At 34.3% G+C, this 19,342-nt stretch overlaps 1 protein-coding gene across 8 annotated transcripts in view; it reads left to right on the top strand.

Moving 5' to 3' along the window:
• UPF2 (UPF2 regulator of nonsense mediated mRNA decay) overlaps window positions 1–19,342 on the top strand; it is a 200,541-nt gene that overhangs the window by 96,512 nt on the left and 84,687 nt on the right. For 7 of the 8 annotated variants that reach the window (XM_069106399.1, XM_069106395.1, XM_069106396.1 and 4 more), the window contains 5 exons: window positions 401–505; window positions 804–902; window positions 1,449–1,616; window positions 13,792–13,933; window positions 16,398–16,518. In XM_069106399.1, coding sequence (XP_068962500.1) covers window positions 401–505; window positions 804–902; window positions 1,449–1,616; window positions 13,792–13,933; window positions 16,398–16,518 — 635 coding nt within the window. Of the gene's footprint in view, window positions 1–400; window positions 506–803; window positions 903–1,448; window positions 1,617–13,791; window positions 13,934–16,397; window positions 16,523–19,342 lie in introns of those variants that run through there. The other variant, XM_069106398.1, reaches the window with a different exon arrangement.

Below are 19,342 nucleotides of genomic sequence, written 5' to 3'. Positions count from 1 at the left end.
TGTTTTGCCATTATAACCCTATGCAGGAATGAGCCCATTTTCAGATTAGTTTCATAGGAGAAAAAAATGTAGGAGGTTCACAGAACTTGTTTTTTATTGAAAACAAGGAAGAGACCCTACAAAGGATCTTTGTACTGTTTAGATCAATGGAAGATAATGAAGTAAGTTTTCAACTACTGGTATTCAGTAAGTGTTGCCAGCTAACATTGCGTTATCATTGTAAGCAGTCTACATAGTAGGCTAAATGAAACTCAAGGACAATAATTGATTATTCAGAACTGTTGGAAATCAGATTTGTAAAGCATGAATAACATCAGTGTTCACTGTTGGCTCCTTACAGTTGTATTCAGGTATGCCATGGTATTAACCTCAAAAAATAATTTTTAAAAAACAATTTTAGGAGGGTTCTGACAATGATGATGATGATGGAGAGGAAGAAGAGGAGGAGAATACAGATTACCTTACAGATTCCAATAAGGAAAATGAAACTGATGAAGAGAACACTGTATGTATTGCTGAGAAATTTGCCTTTGTAAATCACCATCTTTTTCATGATATTTCAGTGCTAGATATGGGAGTTCTGTGTGCATTATGATATATAATTATGTTCTTTTAGAAAATATAAACAATTGTACTATAATAGTTAAGCACTTCTTTATAATGTAGTTCTTTTTTCCTGTAACTTTATTGAAAAATATTATAAAATACCCACTTGCCTTATTCTAGACACTGTACAAGTTGAAATGATCTTCTGTTATCTAGCAGTTTACATTTGAAATTTATAATTTTACATTTTCTCTAAGGAGGTAATGATTAAAGGAGGTGGACTTAAACATGTCCCATGTGCAGAGGATGAGGACTTCATTCAGGCTCTGGATAAAATGATGCTAGAAAATCTTCAGGTAACAATTTTTGCTTTGTTTTTCTAAAGAATTCTAGTACAAATAAAATTATCTTATATCTAAATACCTAAAATAAAAGCACATTCAGATCATTGGAGAATGGATAGTAGAATGTTAAACATTAGATTGTCAGTGCCCACCTATCTTCATCTGTAACAGGCTTTATATTCTACTCTAGTATTATTTGTAACATTGTTGTCTCAGTCCCAATTTAGTCATTCATTTTTCAGCAAATTAAGGGTATAGGTGAGCAGTATATTTTCAGTTCACCAGATAGTACTTCATCAAGATTCTTCTTAGATGTTACAGAAGACAGTTGGTTTCTAGAAAGACAGTGAGATTTTGCACTGAAATAGTGATGCTAGTAATTAATGATAACTTGTCCTTAATTCCATTCCTATTATGGTATAATCAAATGTGTCTAAATACTTATTGAATTTTGAATTGAATTATTTTGTGTTTTACAAAGTAAAACTGCCCAAACTTATTTTATAAATTTAAGTATCTTAAATTATTTCCCGTGCTTTTCACTTTTCTTTCTCTAAGCAACGAAGTGGTGAGTCTGTTAAAGTACACCAGCTGGATGTCGCTATTCCATTGCACCTCAAAAGCCAGCTGAGGAAGGGCCCACCACTGGGTGGTGGGGAAGGAGAGACTGAGGCTGGTGATACGATGCCATTTGTCATGTTAACTAGAAAAGGCAACAAGCAGCAGGTAAGAGCTTGGAAATATCATCTGATTAACTGTATATGATCTGTTGCCTGACTTAGGAGGTCTAAATTATTGTTGTAATTCCATTTTTATTTATTCATCAGGAAAATGCCTAGGAATGTATATGTACAAATATGTGTATTTCAGATTAATTTTCCTTTTAGATTTTTTATTTTATTTTCAGTTTGAATTTTTTCCTTCCTATCTACCTGTCTACCTGTCCACCCTTAGCCCTCATTGAAAAACAACAAAAATCCAGCTTCTTTCCCTCCTACTTCCTCCTTTTCCTACCTTGCCATTGCCTGAATTAGTTATGTTTTAAAAATTTTGCATTCTCTTACAGAGTGAAGCAGACTATTTTGTTTTGTTTCATTTTGTTTTTCTTTTTCATGGTTTCTCCCATTCGTTATAATTCTTCTGTGCAACATAATGTGAAAAATGTTTAATAGGAATGTATGTGCAGAGCCTGTATAAAATTGCACATTCTCTTGGGGAGGGAAGGGGAGAAAATTTAAAACTTATGGAAGTGAATTTTGAAAACTAAAAATAAATAAACTAGTGAAAAAATTGTATTTTTCAGTCTCTGCTCTGAGTCCATTACCTCTCTGTCTAGATGTGGGTAGCATGTTTCATCATGAGTCCTCTGGAACTGCTGTTGGACATTGTATTGATCAGAGTTCCTAATTTTTGCAGAGTTGTTTGCCTTTTCAGTATTGTTGTTTTTATAGAAATCGTTCTCCTGGGTCTACTCACTTCACTTTACATCAGTTCATACAAGTCTTCTTAGGTTTCTCTGAAAGTATCCCCTCTATTTTTTACCACACAATAATATTCCATCACATTCATATATACTTATTTATAAATATCATATATACTTGTTTATGTGAAAGACCTCTAGTTTATCCCATTGCAGATAATTCTAGCTTTTGGTTTTAGATAGATTCTAATGATCATATTAAGGAAAGCTCAGTTTATTAACATGCTTTGTAGTATTTTTTAACCAGAATGGGTGTTGTATTTTATCAAAAACCTTCCATGTTGAATGTAAAGATTTCTACAGAACTTCCAATTTGAGATGTCCTAAGCATTTGCAAGATTGAAAGTCAGCAAAGAGGTTAGGGCCAGATAAATAGATCTGAGAATCTGTAGCCTTGAGATGTTAATTAAATCTGTAAGAAGTTGATGAGATCACCAAACAAAATTTTAGAGAATTAGAAGAGAAAAGTCCTAGGACAGAGCCCTATGGGACTCCCATAATTAGTAGGCATGACTTGGATGCAGATCAGCCAAGGAGACTGAGAGAAGGAGAAGTTTTAGTAATTTTAGAGAAATCAGTTTCATTTGAAGAGTGAGTTTGGAAGCCAGACTCTAGAGAGGTAAAAAGAAAATTAGTGGGAAAAGAGTGGTGGTACCTATTGTATATGGCCTTCTGAGTGCAGAAATGTAATATTTGACACATGTATACTCACATGATAGGTGAAAAAACATTTAGATGGTAGAGTAAATGGAAAACGTGCCTACTTGGAAAAAAATTGTGGGTTTTAAAAATCTTCCAAATTGTTAATCCTAAATTATGAACTTGTTTAATTTTTGTGTTAGTAGGCCTATTGTACATGTTATTTTTGATTCAGAAGGGATAGATTGTAGTGTATACATATGTTTAAGGGATTTATTTCTATAAATTAAAGCATAACAATATATACAAGATTGTCAAGAGCAGTTATTACTTGACTATAAATAAGAATTCATTAAAAAAAACTTGATTATAAAATGAGTTTTTAACCTTTACAGTTTCCTTGAGATTTTGAAGAATATTGAGTTTTAACAGCATTATGTGGAGAAAAATGACTAGCATTTTGTGGTCTGAAAAATAAAGTGTATCTTGTTCAGATTTTTAAAAAATACTTTATTTGCTTTTGGGAGTTGGTTCTTCTGGCATAGATTCTTTGGTTTTTCTAGAAATGCAAAATGTGTTGCCTTATAGGAATTTTTGATTCTTGAGTTAGTGAAAGGCCTCTTTGTCTGCAGTTTGTGTTCAGAAATAACTTTCTTCTGGTCATTTGTAAAAGGAAAATAAACACTGAGGGGAAGGTGGTGTTGAAAATAAAATAATTGCTTTCTATACTTTTCATATACCTGTATCCAGGTTAGACACTAAATTATGAAATGAAAAAAATTATGTGCTTTAACAGAAACTTAATGTTGTGATGTTGGATATATAAGAAATATACCTTTTAAAGTAAATTTATTCATTTTTGTCTCCAAAAGATGAATAGTATATTTATCATTTTAAGGTCAGCCTTAAAGATCATCTCTTTTTAGATACTGACTGGACAATTTCCGTCCAGTGTAGCTATTTGTCTCTCTCTTTAGCTCCCACACTTCTGTGCCAGCAAAAACTTAAAAATTGTGCCAGACCAAATAATGATCAAGTGATCCACAGAGAAATACTATCATAAATGACTTCTTCCACCTCAGGGAAACTGCATTGTGATAAAAGGTACCATAGAAAATGAAGCAATATTAATACTAGCCTTTTTGCACCAAATGCTATAGCATTTAAATTTTTAAAGGAAAAGTTGAATGAATTACAGGTGGAAATACATTAGCAATATTATAATAGTAGGGGGCTTGAACCTACCCCTCTCAGAATTATATAAATCTAGCCAATAAATAAAAAAAATTGAGGAGATAAATAGATAAGCTAGATAAGATAACTATCTGGAGAAAATTGAATGAGATTAGAAAGGAATACACCATTTTCTCAGCAGTACATGGTACCTTTACAAGAATTGATCATATATTAGGTCACAAGAACTTTATAGTTAAATGCAGAAAAGCAGAAATATTAAATGCATCCTTTTCAGATCACAGTACAATAAAAATTATGTTCAATAAGGGATCATGGAAACACAGGTTAAAAACTTATTGGAGACTAAACAACCTAATCTTTTTTTTATTGTTGTTCGTCCTTCGTTTTTTTTTTTTTTAATTAAATTGGTTTATTTACTTTTAGTTTACAACATTCAGTTCCACAATCCGTTGAGTTTCAAATTTTCTCCCTTTGCCTCTCCACTCCCTCCTTCCCTCCCTCCCTCCCTCCCTTAATCATCGTGGCATGCACTTGAATATAGGATCTACAAATATCTTCACATTAATCATTAGTCAGGTTGTAAAGAAGGATTATAACTGATGGAATGCTCATTGGGAAAGAGGAAACAAAACAAAACAAGAAACACAGCAAGTAGTTTGTTTCAGTCTGCATTCAGACTCTGCATCTCTTTCTCTGGATGTGGATATCTCTTTTGATAATGAGTCTTTCGGATAAACAACCTAAACTTAAAGAACAAATCATAGAAATAATAATTTCATTAAAGAGAATGACAATAATGTGATGACATATCAAAACCTGTGTGATACAGCAAAAGCAATAATCAGAAAAATTTATATCTCTAAATGCTTGTATCAGTAAACTGGAGAAAGAGCAGACCAATGAATTGGGTATGCAATTAGGAAAAAAAAACTAGAAAAAGAATAAATTTAAAAACACCAAATTGGAAATCTTAAAAATTAGAGGCAAAATTAATAGAAATGAGTGTAAAAAAAACCATTGAATTAATAAGTAAAGCTAGTTGTTTTTATGAAAAAAAGATAAACTATTGGTTACTATGATTTTTTTTTGGAGGGGCAGTTGGGGTTAAGTGACTTGCCCAAGGTCACAAAGCTAGTTTTTTGTGTGTGTTAAGTGTCTGAGGCCAGATTTGAACTCAGGTCCTCCTGACTCCAGGGCCAGTGCTCTATTCACTGCGCCACCTAGCCACCCTGGTTACTATGATTTTTAATAGAGAAGAAAACCGGATCACTAGTATTGAAGGTGAAAATACCACTAATGAAGATGAAATCAAAGGAATTGTTTTGCCCAATCATATGCCAACAAATTTAACAGTTTAAATGAAATAGAAGAATAATTACAGAAGTATATACTGCCCAGGTTAATAGAAGAGAAAATAAAATATCTAAATTAAACCTATCTTAGAAAAAGAAATTGAGTAGACCATAAATGAGCATCCTAAGAAAAAAAGCATCACAATGGATGGATTTACAGGTGAATTCTACCAAACATTTAAAAATCAATTAATTCCAATATGACATAAATTATTTGGAATAATAACCCAAGAAGGAGTCCTGTCAAACTCCTTTTATGAAACAAATATGGTAGTGATACATAAATCAGAAGGAGCAAAAAAAAATAGAGAAAGAAAATGATAGAAAAATTTCATTAAATGAATATGGATGCAAAAAGCCTTAATAATATACCAACTGGAAGACTACAACAATATATCACAAAGATTATACATTGGGACCAAGTGGGATTTAACCAGGAATACAGTTTAACATAAGGAAAACTTAACATAATAGATTATATCAATAACAAAAGTGACAAAAATCATATGGTTATAGATGCAGAAAAGGTTTTTGATAAAATACAGCACTCTGTTAAAATAACTTGCAGGCAAAAATATAGTGGATTTTTCCTTAAAATGATAAGAAGCATCTACCTAAAACAATCAGCACACATTATTTGTAATGGGGATAAGCTAGAAGCCTTTCCCATAAGATCAGGAATGAAACAGGAATGAAACAAAGATGCCCATTGACGCCAATATTATATTAGAAATGCTAGCGATGACAATAAGATAAGGAAAAGAAATCGAAAGAATCAGAATGGGCACTGACGTAATAAACTATCTCTTTTTGCAGATGCTATGGTCATATACTTATAAAATTTTAAAGATTCAACTAAGACATTGGTGGAAACAATTTTACCAAAGTAGCAGGATATATCATAAACCCATATAAATTATCAGCATTTCTATATATTATCAAGAAAAGACAGTAAGAGATACCCACATTTAAAAGAACTATAGGTGGTATATAATATCTAAGAATATACCCACAAAACAAACACAGGATCTACCTGAACATAATAATAAAGTTTATATATACAAATGAGGTCAGATTTAAGTAATTGGAGAAATATTAATTGTGGGTAGGCAGAGCCGATATAATAAAAATGAAATTTTTCCTAAAGTAATCTATTCAATGCCATCTCAGTTAAATTACCGAAAAAAAAATTATTTTACTGGACTAGAAAAAACAATAACAAAATATATTTGGAAGAACCAAAAGTCAAGAATATCAAAAGAATTAATAAAAAAATGTAAAGGAAGGAAATTCAGCTGTACCAGATCTTAAACTATATTACTCAAAAACAGTAATTAGCAAAATTATCTGGTACTAGCTAAGAACAGAATAGATATATACAATACACAGTGGCAAACAATTATAGTAATCTGATGTTTTACAAATGTAAAGATTTAAGCTTTTGGGATAAGAATTCATTATTTGGTAAAAATTGTTGGGAAAGCTGAAAAGCAGTCTGGCAGAAATTAGGCATAAACCAATATCTTACACTATTTACCAAGACATGGTCAAAATGGATATATGATCTGGATATAAAGGGAGCTATCGTAAGAAAATTAGATGAACATGGAACATATTGCCTATCAAACTTACGGACGATAACGGTTTATGAACAGACAAGAGATAGAGAGCATAGTGAGGTGTAAAATGGATAATTTTAATTGTATTAAATTAAAAAGGTTTTGTACAAATAAAATCAATGTAGCCAATATTATTAGGAAAAAAGAAAATAGGAGAAAATTTTATAGACAGTTTCCCAGATAAAGGTTATATTTCAAATATGTAAAAACTTTTGTCAAATTACTAAGAATATGTCATTCCCCAATTGATAAATGGTCAAAAGATATGAACAGGCAGTTTTTCAGCAAAGAAATCACAATTATATATGTAGTCATATGAAAAAATGGCTCTAAATCATTATTGATTAGAAAAATTCAAACAATTTTGAGATATCCATCAGATTGGCTAAAATGATACAAAGGGAAAGCAACAAATGTTGGAGGGGATGTGGAAAAATTTGGACACTTCACTGTTAGAGAGCAGACTAGAATTATTCCCGAAAAGTTTTAAAACTTAGTATACTCTTTGATGCAGCAATGCCACCATTCAGTCTATTTCTCAAAGTTAAGTACGGAAAAAGGAAAAGAACTTGTATGTTCCAAAATATGGCAGTTCCTTTTTGTGGTGGCAAAGAACTAGAAATTGCAAGGATGCCTGCCAATTGAAGAATGGCTAAACAAGTAGTGATATATTGTTGTGATATAATGTTACTGTTCAGTAAGAAATGATGAACTCGAGGCGGCTAGGTGGCAGAGTGAATAGAGCACCAGCCCTGGAGTCAGGAGGACCTGAGTTCAAATCCGACCTCAGACACTTAACAAAAACTAGCCGTGTGACCTTGGGCAAGTTACTTAACCCAAATTGCCCTCTAAAAAGAAAAAAAAAACAAAAAAAAAGAACTGATGAACTTAGTGATTTTAGAAAAACATGGAAAGACTTGCATGAAATAATAAAGAATTAAATGAGGGGGCAGCTAGGTGGTGCAGTGAATATAGCACTGGCCCTGGAGTCAGGAGGACCTGAGTTCAAATCCAGCCTCAGACACTTAACACTTACTAGCTGTGTGACCTTGGGTAATTTAACTACAGTTGCCCTGCATTCCCCCCTCCAAAAAAAAAAAAGAATTAAATGAGCAGAACCAAGATAACATTGTACACAGTAATAGCATTATTGTTCTAAGAACAACTTTGAACAACTCAGTCATTTTGAGTATTATAAATGTTCAACTGCAAAGGACCTATGAAGGGAGATGCTATCCACCTCCAGAGAAAGAGCAGAAAAATAGCACTATGTGTAGCATGTTTTTTACATATGTATGTATGTCTATAGAAGTGTGTATGTATGCACATGTATGTTTATATCTAATGGTAGCTTTCTGTAGAGCAGAGTGGGGAGAGGGAGAAAAAAGTACATAGTGAACATGAGAAAACTGAGAAGGAAGAACAGAGATGCAGGGTAACTTTGAAAATGATGTATAGTACTTATTACATAGTTGTTTGGTTTTTTTTTACAAAGTAAACTGTGTCAAATAGAAATTCATGGTTTTGTACTGAATCCTTTTATGTTGTACTGTGCACATGGAAATGTTCTTTTTGTTTTGTCTTTTTGTATTTAAGTTCAAAATGAATTTTTTTTTAAAAAGTTGACCTGGAAAAACAGGTCAAGGAGAGAGAATTTAAGAATCATGGGACTCTGAAAACAATGATCAGAATGAAAACCTGGACACTATTCAAGAAAGTACAAATATCTTCCCAGATCTCTTAAGACTAGTTAACAAAGTGAAAATAGATTTTACTGATCACGTTCTAAAAAAAAAAAAACCTCAAAAGGAAAAGTCCTAGGAATGTCCTACTAGAAAAGATCTTAATAAGAAAAAGAAACTCAGGGGTGGCCAGGTGGCTCAGCGAGTAAGAGCACTGGCTCCAGTGTTGGATGACCTGGGGATCGAATCCGGGCTCAGATATTTAGCACCACACCCAGAAATAACTGGCCGTGTAACCTTGAGCAAGTTACTTAACCCTGATTGCTTAAAAAAAAAAAAAAAGAAAATAAACTTTTCCCTTGCTTTTCCTTTGGAACTCTTTAATGTGGTAACAGGACAGCTATGTGACACATTGGATAGAATGCTAACCCTGGAGTCAGGAGGATCTGACTTCAAATCTAGCCCCACTTAGTAGCTGTGTGACCCTGGCCAAGTAACTTAACCCTGGTCACCTCAGTTTCCTCATTTCTAAAATGAGCTGTAGAAGGAAATGACAAACCACTCCAGTATCTTTACCAAGAAAACCTCAAATAGGGTCATGAAGAGTCAGACAGTATTGTACAACAACAATTGTTGTAACATATTAGAAGAAAGCATCTTAGAAGGCAGTATGGTTCTGAGTTTTCAATCAGAATACCTAACATTCCACTGTTGTCTCTTCCACTTAATAATGCCTGAGTGACTGTTAGGCAAGGCACTTAATTTTATGGTGGGCCTTAGTTGCCTCATCTATGAAATGACGGAGTTGGGTTAGATTGACCAACTAACATTTATCAGTCACCTGCCATATGTTAGACACTGGTCACAGACACAAAAACCAAAGTCCCTTCCCCTCAAGTAGCATACATTCTAGAATCATATATGGAATAAATACAAGGTAGTTTGGGGAGGGATGGCTGAACAGCTAGGGGGATCAGGAAAGGCTTCATCTAGAAGGTAGTCCTTGAAGTAAGTTGTGCAGGAAACTAATGAAATCTATGAGACTGAAAGAGAGGGGGCATTGCTGAAGTGGGGAAAAGGAAAGAGTATATTTTAAGCACTGGGGAAAGCCAGTGTAAAGGAATGGTGCTAAGAAAGATGATGGGATGTTACGGTTGAGGAATAGCAACAAGGCTAGTTTTGCTGAACTGTAGCAGGTGTGAAGAATGAATACACATACATACATATATACATACATGCATACACACACATACACCTATTAATATATATACATACATACAGAGAGAGAGAGAAGGAGAGCAAGGCTGGAAATGTAGGTTGCTGTCAAATTGTAATGAACCTTAAAATTCAAACACAAGTGTGTGGAATGACTTACAGTGAAGTTTCCCCATTCTGAATATCATGTATACATTCTTATTACTTCCTTGTATTTTGTAACTAAGTTCAGTATTGTTTCCCCATATATATGTAAGTCATTGTATATTTCAGAGTAGTGTAAGAGCTATTGAATATTGATACAATTGATTAGATTAACTGTTGAGACCAAATTAGAGGTGTTTCTAGATTGGGGAGTTTGGAGAAAGGAATGGTAGTGTGAAAGGTAACAATGGGTTAAGTTTCTACAGAACTGCAAGAATTGCTGAACAAGACTGCTGATAAAAAGTAACAGGCAGTAGCTTTGGGAGGAAGTTGAGTTCCTGGTCCTTGGGGGAGTTGAGGCAGTAGCATTGGAAGGGAGTTGAGTTCCTCCTTGATAAAACTAAAATGAAGCAATGTAGAACAGAAGGAACTGACAGCAGCAGGTGGATTTGACCAATGAGGGAACAGGCAGTGGCCTTGGGGTACCCATGCCCAGATAAGGATGTATCTAGGTTAGACTGAAGGGGGTACAGTATTCTGAGGTTGTTACTGCGTTTGTATAGTGGACCTCATGTATTATGCATGTTATCTAACAAGATTAGAGCCTCATTAGTAATAATTAGGTTAATGTTTGGGAGGGGCCTGTAACCCTTGCTTATTTAACCCAGCTTTGGCTTCTGTACCTTGACCTCCTCTCTCTGGGTGCTGTCCCAGAGACTGGACTGCCCACTTCTCGCGAGAATCTAACAAATCTTTCTACCTTCACTTTGAGAGTTCTCCAAGCAGTCAATTTGGGTTAGGGTCTCTGTATCCTACACACAAGAATTTATATTTTATTGACACTAGCAAGAATAGCTCTAGAGTTTGAAAAGGACAGTGATGTGGTCAGCAGATCTACAATTAAAGAAAATGACTGACATCTTTGTGAAGGATGAATTGGAGTAGGGGAAGATTTATCAGAGAGACCAATTAGGAGACTAAGCTCCCTTCAGGTTCTAAATCTGTGATCCAGAGACAAGCTTCATGACATCTAGATTTCATGTAATGCCGTTCCTTTTTTTTTTCCTTACTGAGTAAAAATGGAAATCAGTCAATAAGAGCACTGTGAAGAATACCAACTAACTGTCCAATAAAATAAAAGGTTCTAATGATGAGTGTGATAACATTTAAGCATTTAAACTTTTCATCTCTCTCCATTTCCCCAACTCCTGCCCATGAAAAGAAATTTAATGTTTTAATAGCATGAAGAAAAATGACTTATTAACTTCAGAGCAAAAAACAAAATCTTATCTGGCCCTCTCACCTACTATATCTTTCTAGTTTCATAGAGGAATTAATTAACTAGAATCCCTACATAGTATGCAGACTGGGGTGATAATTAATTTTTTTTGTTCCTTTGTTTCTCTACTTTAATGGTCACACTGATACTGATAACTCCTAATACTATTTTTTTTTTTGCCTTTTTGCCTTATTAATATGCCTTTGCTGATCTCCTTGGTAGATCCTACAATCAGTCAGGCAGGAGTCATTTATCAAATACCATATGCCATTAAAAAGCTGTGTGGTACAGTGGATAGGTAGGAAGACTAGAGTTCGAATTCTGCCTCTACAACTTAAGTAGTTATATGGTCATCAGCAAGTCATTTGACCTTTGTAAGACTGTTTATCAGTGAAACTGGGATAATACCTGTAGTATGTTCTTCACAGAGCAATTGTAAGCCTCAGATTAGAGAGTGTGTATAAAGTGCTGGCATATCTTAAAATGTTGTAAAAATATCAGTTGTTATGATCTATTTTATATCATCTCTGAAGGGATGGTATAGCTGCTTTTTATGATTCTTTTGTCATATTAAGGGAGAATAGTATAATTACTTTCCTCTGTTTTCCCTCCTCTTGACATTTTCCCCACTCCTACAATCCAGCTCATAAATTCTGTGAACCTTTTTTAATTGACCTAGTTTTTTCTCAAAGATGGTGATATATTGACCTCTAATAATTACAATGAGGTAAGAGAACTTTTCTCCTAAAGTGATATGGGAATATGGATACCCTAAATTGAGCTGATAAGAAAATAATGTAGTTTGTATATGAGAACAGGGAATTTAGTGTGTTTCTTTGGTGTGGAAGTTGCTTCCATGAAATGGGCATTGGATTGTCAATGTATTATATAAAATTTAGTGGTTGTCTTTCTTACTCATTTGTAGTTCCATGATCTTATTTTTTCCATTAAAAGAAATGACAATTGGGACATGTTTTAGAAGGATATGGGTGATGATTTTCTTTTTAAAAATTAATTTATTTTATGTTTATGTGTATGTATGGACACGCATACATATTCATCACTTATACTTCTCACTGTATCTTCCCCCTGCCCTCTCTTAGAAAACCATCACTTATAATAAAAAAAGAAAGAGAGAGAAGGGGGAAAAAATGTTCAAGGAAATGAACCAATTTATGGATGATGATTTTCTAATACATATTTCTGCATGTCTCCTCTTTGCATGTGTTGTAATAATGAGAGACGTTAGCTAATAGATATATGTTAGAAGTCTTTCTGCAAAAAATTAGTTTTTGACTTTGCTTACTGATAATTTCATATCAGTTCAATTCAACATATACTTCTTTTATGTGGAATCTTGCACCAGACACTGAGGAAAACATAAAAAAATAAGTAAAGTATATTCCCTGCACTCCTAGGAGCTTATAACCCATTTGTTAGCCATTTATCTCAGCAACAGAAAAGTAATTTCTGGACTTAATCCTGACCCACGTGGGAGAATTTATTGATGATGAGGAAGTGACATGAAAAGAGAAGAATCATGTTATTTTAAGGTTCCTAGTAGTGAAGAAAGGTAGTCAGATATGAACCCTAGATTTATTGAAGAAAACAGAGAGATCTGGTGACTTAGATGAATTTATAGAAGGCATACTTACTAAATTTGCGGTTGGCATCAGACTGAGATGGGTTGATAATGTTCTATCTCAGAATTGAAAATCAGAAAATTCTTAACAAAACTTAGTGGTTGGAATTTAACAGATGCAAATGTAAAGGTCTGTATTTAAGGTTGACATTTTTTTACATAAATACAGAATTTTATTTTGTGGTCAGATGCTTGCATAAGCTAGCCTTTGGGGATTTTAGAAGACTGCAAGCTTAATAGAAGCCAACAGTTAGGTACAACTAATTGCTTATAGGATATGTAGTGTATAGTTCAGGCATGCAGTAATTAGAATAAGTCTCCAAACCAGATGGGATTGGCAGAGAATAAGCTCCCTATCACTGAATCTACTCAAGGTTTTTGCAAGGAGAATTTCTACTTTGAATGAGTTGTTGAACTAAGTGACTTTTTATTTAACTCTTAAGATTCATTTATTCTATTTTACTATTTTAATTTCTTCTATTTAATATTTTAATTTCTTCGTGAAAAGAAATAACTTATTTCCTGGCTCTCCTTTCTCCTGACCCTTTCTTGCCTAATATCTATTAATACTATTATGTTATATATTTTTATGATTTTTATTTCTCACATCTTTTCCTCAAGTTGGTTATGATACTTCCGTGTTTTCTTTCAGTTTAAGATCCTTAATGTACCAATGTCTTCCCAACTTGCTGCAAATCATTGGAACCAACAACAGGCAGAGCAAGAGGAGAGAATGAGAATGAAAAAACTCACACTGGATATCAATGAACGTCAGGAACAAGAAGATTATCAAGGTTTGTAATCTCTTAGAGAGGAAAAGTGCATATTCTTCTGTTAAAAATTATCAAAACTAAACAAACAAGTGGAAATTTTATGCTTTTAAAAAAAACAGAACTGATTAAATATCAAAGTCACCATGTTATTGCTCACTTAATCTTGTCTTATTTAGTCAGATAACTTTTTTTAAAAAAGGAAATTCCTTTAAAAGCATGAAAACTTCCACCTGCCTTATTCTATCATCTTTCATTACTTTATTGAGAGTAGCACTCTCCCAATTCCATACTTAGTTGGACTCCCACGCATATGGTAAATACTAAAATAATATTTGATTTCATTTTCTAATTATGGTGTAAATATTTATCAGAGGATTAACTTATAAATACATGAAACTTCATTTTATGCATGATCATCAGTGTACTAAGTGATAATTAGTTAACAGTGGTGAGTAATTAATGTAAACTGTTACACTTATGGAGATTTTTTGCTTCACCAAACATTACTGGATTCATCTCTGGTGAAATAAATGAGGAATTTGGTAAAATAGGAAATATCTCTGAAGAAAATATCTAAGATTATTGGATCTATAACTCAAGAAAGCCCATCCAGGCAACCTCTCTGCTTCAGTATTCTAGTATCACAGAGTCAGATTATTTTGCTTTCTTCATTCTCTCATCAGTATCTTGCTGCCAACTTCCACTTTCCACTTTTTCCTATACCTCAAAAAGTTTTCTTTCAATGTTCCTGTTTGGAGCCTGATGTCCAGAATATCCTAGTCCAGTCCTTTTTTTTTTTCCATGATAGTAGAAATAGCTTCTAGGGAAGTGGAGAGGATTGCTTCTCCTAAAGCTAAGCCATATCTGGGACCACATGCTTACCCTGTCTTATGTCCGAAAACTTTGAGGAGAGGTGTATCTGTTGGCCAAAGGCTCCTTGAATAAATGGACCATGGATGCTTCTATAAGTAGTCTCAGCTACTTGTATGCACCATGGATCTTGAAATTTTCACGGGACCCTCAGAGGAAATTTCCTAAGCCTACTTCCTAAGTAGGGAGGGGACAGAAATATTTACTTCATTCTTTTGCCAGATCCTGTCATATATAGAAGCTCAGTGGGTCTTCCCCATCCCCTCTCCCCCTTTCTTACTGCCAAGTAAACACACCTACAGGAAATATTGTTCACTTATGTGTTAGTGAGAATAGGTTTGATCAAATTGTTTTCTAGATGCTTTGATGGGGATACATTGAGTAGCAGGGATTTGGATGGTCATGCCTGGCTGGGTCGCTATGTAGAGGTATTTGGATAAAAGGACAATATGAAAGCAAAATTCTTCTGGGATAAGGAGAAGGCATTGCTAAGAAGTAGAAGGGCAGTTGTTAGCAGAGGCAGTCCCTACTTTGAAGTTTTGCCTAGGTAACACCCTATCTCCTTCCTTTCTCCCAATGATCAGGGACAGCTGTCTTTTTATATGTTGTTTCCCCACTCTGTTATCATAGTCTATCTGGAACAATAGAAAGAAGTGGCAGTGATAATTTGCCCAGGAATCTGAGGTATCTTTACAGGGCCTAGAATTGGTATGGACAACAAAAGTATATGTGTGTATATGTTTTATCCCCTTCATGACTGCATATAAAGATTGGTACACTATTAGTGTGTACTTAAAATATGGTTATATTTATTTCTGCCAAATGTGGCTTACTTTAATTGTTCCAGACTTCGTGACTTTCTTACACACACAACAGCATAAACCTGGAAATATTGTTTACTAAGCTTGTTCCAGAATGCCTTGGGCCATTGGGCATATTCAATAGTTGAAGCACCTGTTCAACTTTGACCTTTCCCAGGGTACAGGGGACCAGCTCTGACACAGCCATCCTAGTTGGTATGATATTCACTTGTGTTTGCCCTAGTTAGAAGATTCCAAAGTACCTGGATTAGCTTTTTCTCCTCTGTCCTCATAAATTCTAACAGTCTCAAAGAAAGTTGGTTTTACTTTCTTAACCTAGGATGTATCTAATGTATTTTGAAGTAAATTGGCACTTTGGAGGTATAGTACAGTAACATTTTGTCATCAGTGTATCCTTTGATATTCATGCTTAGTGAGCCTGGTACCCAGATTTAAATCAATAGACTTATTGGAGCACCCATTTTTTGCATAACAGCTATGTACCCAGATATCCATAGTAGTGTGATAGAAGTTATTTTGTTCTATTTCCAGGATCATTCTTCTCAAGGGATGACTACTTGGTTCACCAGTAGTATTTAGATTTACATTAAAGTGACCTTTGGGTATTGAAATTATCTTGTGCTCTAAAGTATTCTTACAGAACCTTTAATACTTTTTAAGATTAAAATTAGGATACCTCCCCCCCAGAGAGGGTGCTACTAGCTTACAAAATGGTTAAAAGTTGATCACCCCAAGATGTAATAACATTTGCTGAAGTTAATTCTTATTTGTTTTTTTAATGCACATAATTCCAGAGATGTTGCAGTCTCTTGCACAACGTCCAGCTCCAGCAAACACCAATCGTGAGCGACGACCCCGTTACCAGCATCCAAAGGGAGCACCTAATGCAGATCTAATCTTTAAGACTGGTGGGAGGTAAGACGGTCTTTTGTTTCATTCACCTTAAAAAAAATGGACTTATGATTTCTTTGCTACAGGGAACTCCCATTGAAGAAATTCCTCTGACCACTGCAGATTAGCACCTACTCTGTAACTTGAAGTCCTAGAGAGCTACCTCGGGCTTTTATTGACAATCCATTTTTCATTATGTCCAAATAAATAAAAAGATAGGTCTGGGATTACATTTATAAAAACACTAAGCATCTGTATCTGAAGAGCACTCTGCTAGGTGCTGATCATCTAATTAAAGGCATGCTTAATAAATATTTTCTTTTTTAGTTAAAATAGTTTTTAATTTTGCAGTTGTTTTAGGGAAAAGAGTATTGATGCTTTCTTTAAAAATTGATTTTAACAGCACACGTTTTGGTTTCATATCATCATGGGTAAACATTTTGGTTTCTACTTTCCTTTTTACATTTCCTCTAAGATTCTAGTTACAGGTAGAATTGATTATACTTTTGTTTTCTGAAATGCCAGGACAGTCTGAAATGACTTTAATATTACTTAAAAAAAAAACCAGTAATGCGTTTATTTTTTAAGTATGTGGTTGGATTTGTTTCAGATGTGTGTTTTGTATCTGAAGTTTCCTGGTGGGATCCATGCCAAAGTTATTGAAAACCATTTGAGTGTATTATTCCTGATAATTGAATTTGTGTTAAAAGTCTCCAATTAAGCCTTTCCTCAGTATTTCAGGTTATTGTCATGCTCCCCAGTATTTTATTTAAATACCCAGGTTGTTTTAAAGAATTCTGGAAAGTGAAGTAACTTTGATTTTCTCATCTTAACAAATTGATACTAAGAGTATGTATTTTATCTGCTAGTTTTACTATACCTTTTCTCTTAAACTGTAGGTACCATGAGGGCAGGGACCATGATTTATCAGAATTTTTTACTTCCCCAGTACTTAGCCTGGTGTTCACTGTACCAGAGGTACATAATTCATTGTATTGAATCCATCTTTTATGGTGTGTGAATTTGAAACCCATGACGCTTTTTTTTATCTGACCACTATACTTATATTTTTACCAATTTATGAGCATAGTCCTATAAATATATCCTTTCTTTACATTAAAGAAGTAGTGGTAGATGAAGGTCGGGGTCAGTTCCAAGTACTTACTTAAGGAGTAGCAATTATGTAGAACTGACTCTATCTGAAAATATTAGTTTGCTTCTCTAAGAAAAAATATTTCTTTGACTTGCATGCTTATAGGCAATCCTAACCAAATTGCTTTTAAGAAAATTGGTTTGTCATGATAGTTTGAGTTTCTGTTCTTTGACATCAGTTGAGTCTGACTTTTTAAAAACACCTAGTTAAATTAGAGAAATGAAGCAGAAAGCTGTCTGATTAGGTATAATCAAATGTTGGGGTTAAAAAAATTATCTAAGAGTTCATTACAGACCTTATAATAGTCTGTTTTTATTGCTGGTAAAATATAGAAACTAGGTTAATAAACAATGAAAAAATTCCAATTTCTTAACATTACTATAGATATTTTTGCAACATTTTTAAAAAGTAGCTTTAAACACATAGAATCTTCTTGGTAACAACTATTCTCTTCTTGTCACTTCTAAAACTCTGGACTTTTCTTTTATCCTGAGGAGGTTGTCCACTCAACTGACCTTTGTTTAGGTGGCTGGCTAAAATTTTGAATAGTGTTAGAATTTCTGTTTCACTGAAGTTTTTATTTAGACTCATCTCTTATTGCAACATTTGTCTTTTCCCAGTCATAAAACTTTTGGGTGTTGTGATCTTTGAAATAAAAAATTTCAGAGAAACTACCCTATAAATTTGCTTTCTAGAGTAGAATTTATTCCTTCAACAAATTTTTAAGAGCTTAGCATATACTTAGCACTGTCCTGGGTTTTCTGTGAGTATCTTAGATGTTCATCTCTCTCTGGTTTTCATTTCATTGCTCTCTTAGTTCATCTACTTGTCTGGATTCTCCCTTTCAGTCTCCTTTGTTGGACCATCTACCATGATCTGTGCCCTAACTGTGTATGTATCACAAGTCTTTATCTTAAACCCACTTCTCTTTTTACATTCCTTCTTGGTGATCTTATTAGCTCCCATGGGTCCTGTGATCTTTATGTAGATGATTCCAAGAGATATGTATCCAGGTCTGCTTCATCTTCTGAAGTCTAGGCCCATATCACTAAGACATTTCTACCTGAATGTCTTGTAAACATTTTAAACTCAACATATTCAAAATACACTTCATTGTCTTTACTCCCAAGCCCATCAGTCTTCCCTATTGGTTTTTGGTACCACCATCCTTAAGTTCACCCAGTTTAGTAGCCTCAGAGTTATCCTTGTCTTTTAACTCTTCCCTCAACACTTCCCTCCTCCCTTATCAGTTGCTAGGTCTTGTTGATTTTTCCTGCATGACATCTCTTGGTTTGTCACCTTCTCTCTCATCACACAGCATTACCCTAGTCCACCTAGACTATTGCAGAACTCTCCAAATTGACCTACCTCACATCTGCTTTCTCCAATCCAAACTTCAGTGATAGTTCTAAAGCACAGATCTGACTCTACACTGAAGGCTGCAGTGTCTTCCTCTCACCTCTAGGGATCAATGATAAATTCTTCTGTTTGGTATTTAAAGCCCTATATAAGTTGACTCTGGCCTATCATACCAGGCTTATTACACATTACTACCCTTCATCTACTCTGCGGTCCTGCCAAGGCGGCCTACTTGTACATCTCACCTTACACATGATAATACATCTCCCACTTCAGGGCCTTTGGCATAGGTTGTCCTGAAACAATCCTTGCCCTCCCATGCCTGTAATATACTCC

Source organism: Petaurus breviceps, unplaced genomic scaffold (genome assembly GCF_028583685.1).
Source record: "Petaurus breviceps papuanus isolate PSGF00001 unplaced genomic scaffold, PetGlider_PUasm1.0 79, whole genome shotgun sequence".
Taxonomy (NCBI): Eukaryota; Metazoa; Chordata; class Mammalia; order Diprotodontia; family Petauridae; genus Petaurus; species Petaurus breviceps.
The sequence above is the reverse complement of the archived record's forward strand: the minus strand, read 5'-3'. Positions and strand labels throughout refer to the sequence as shown.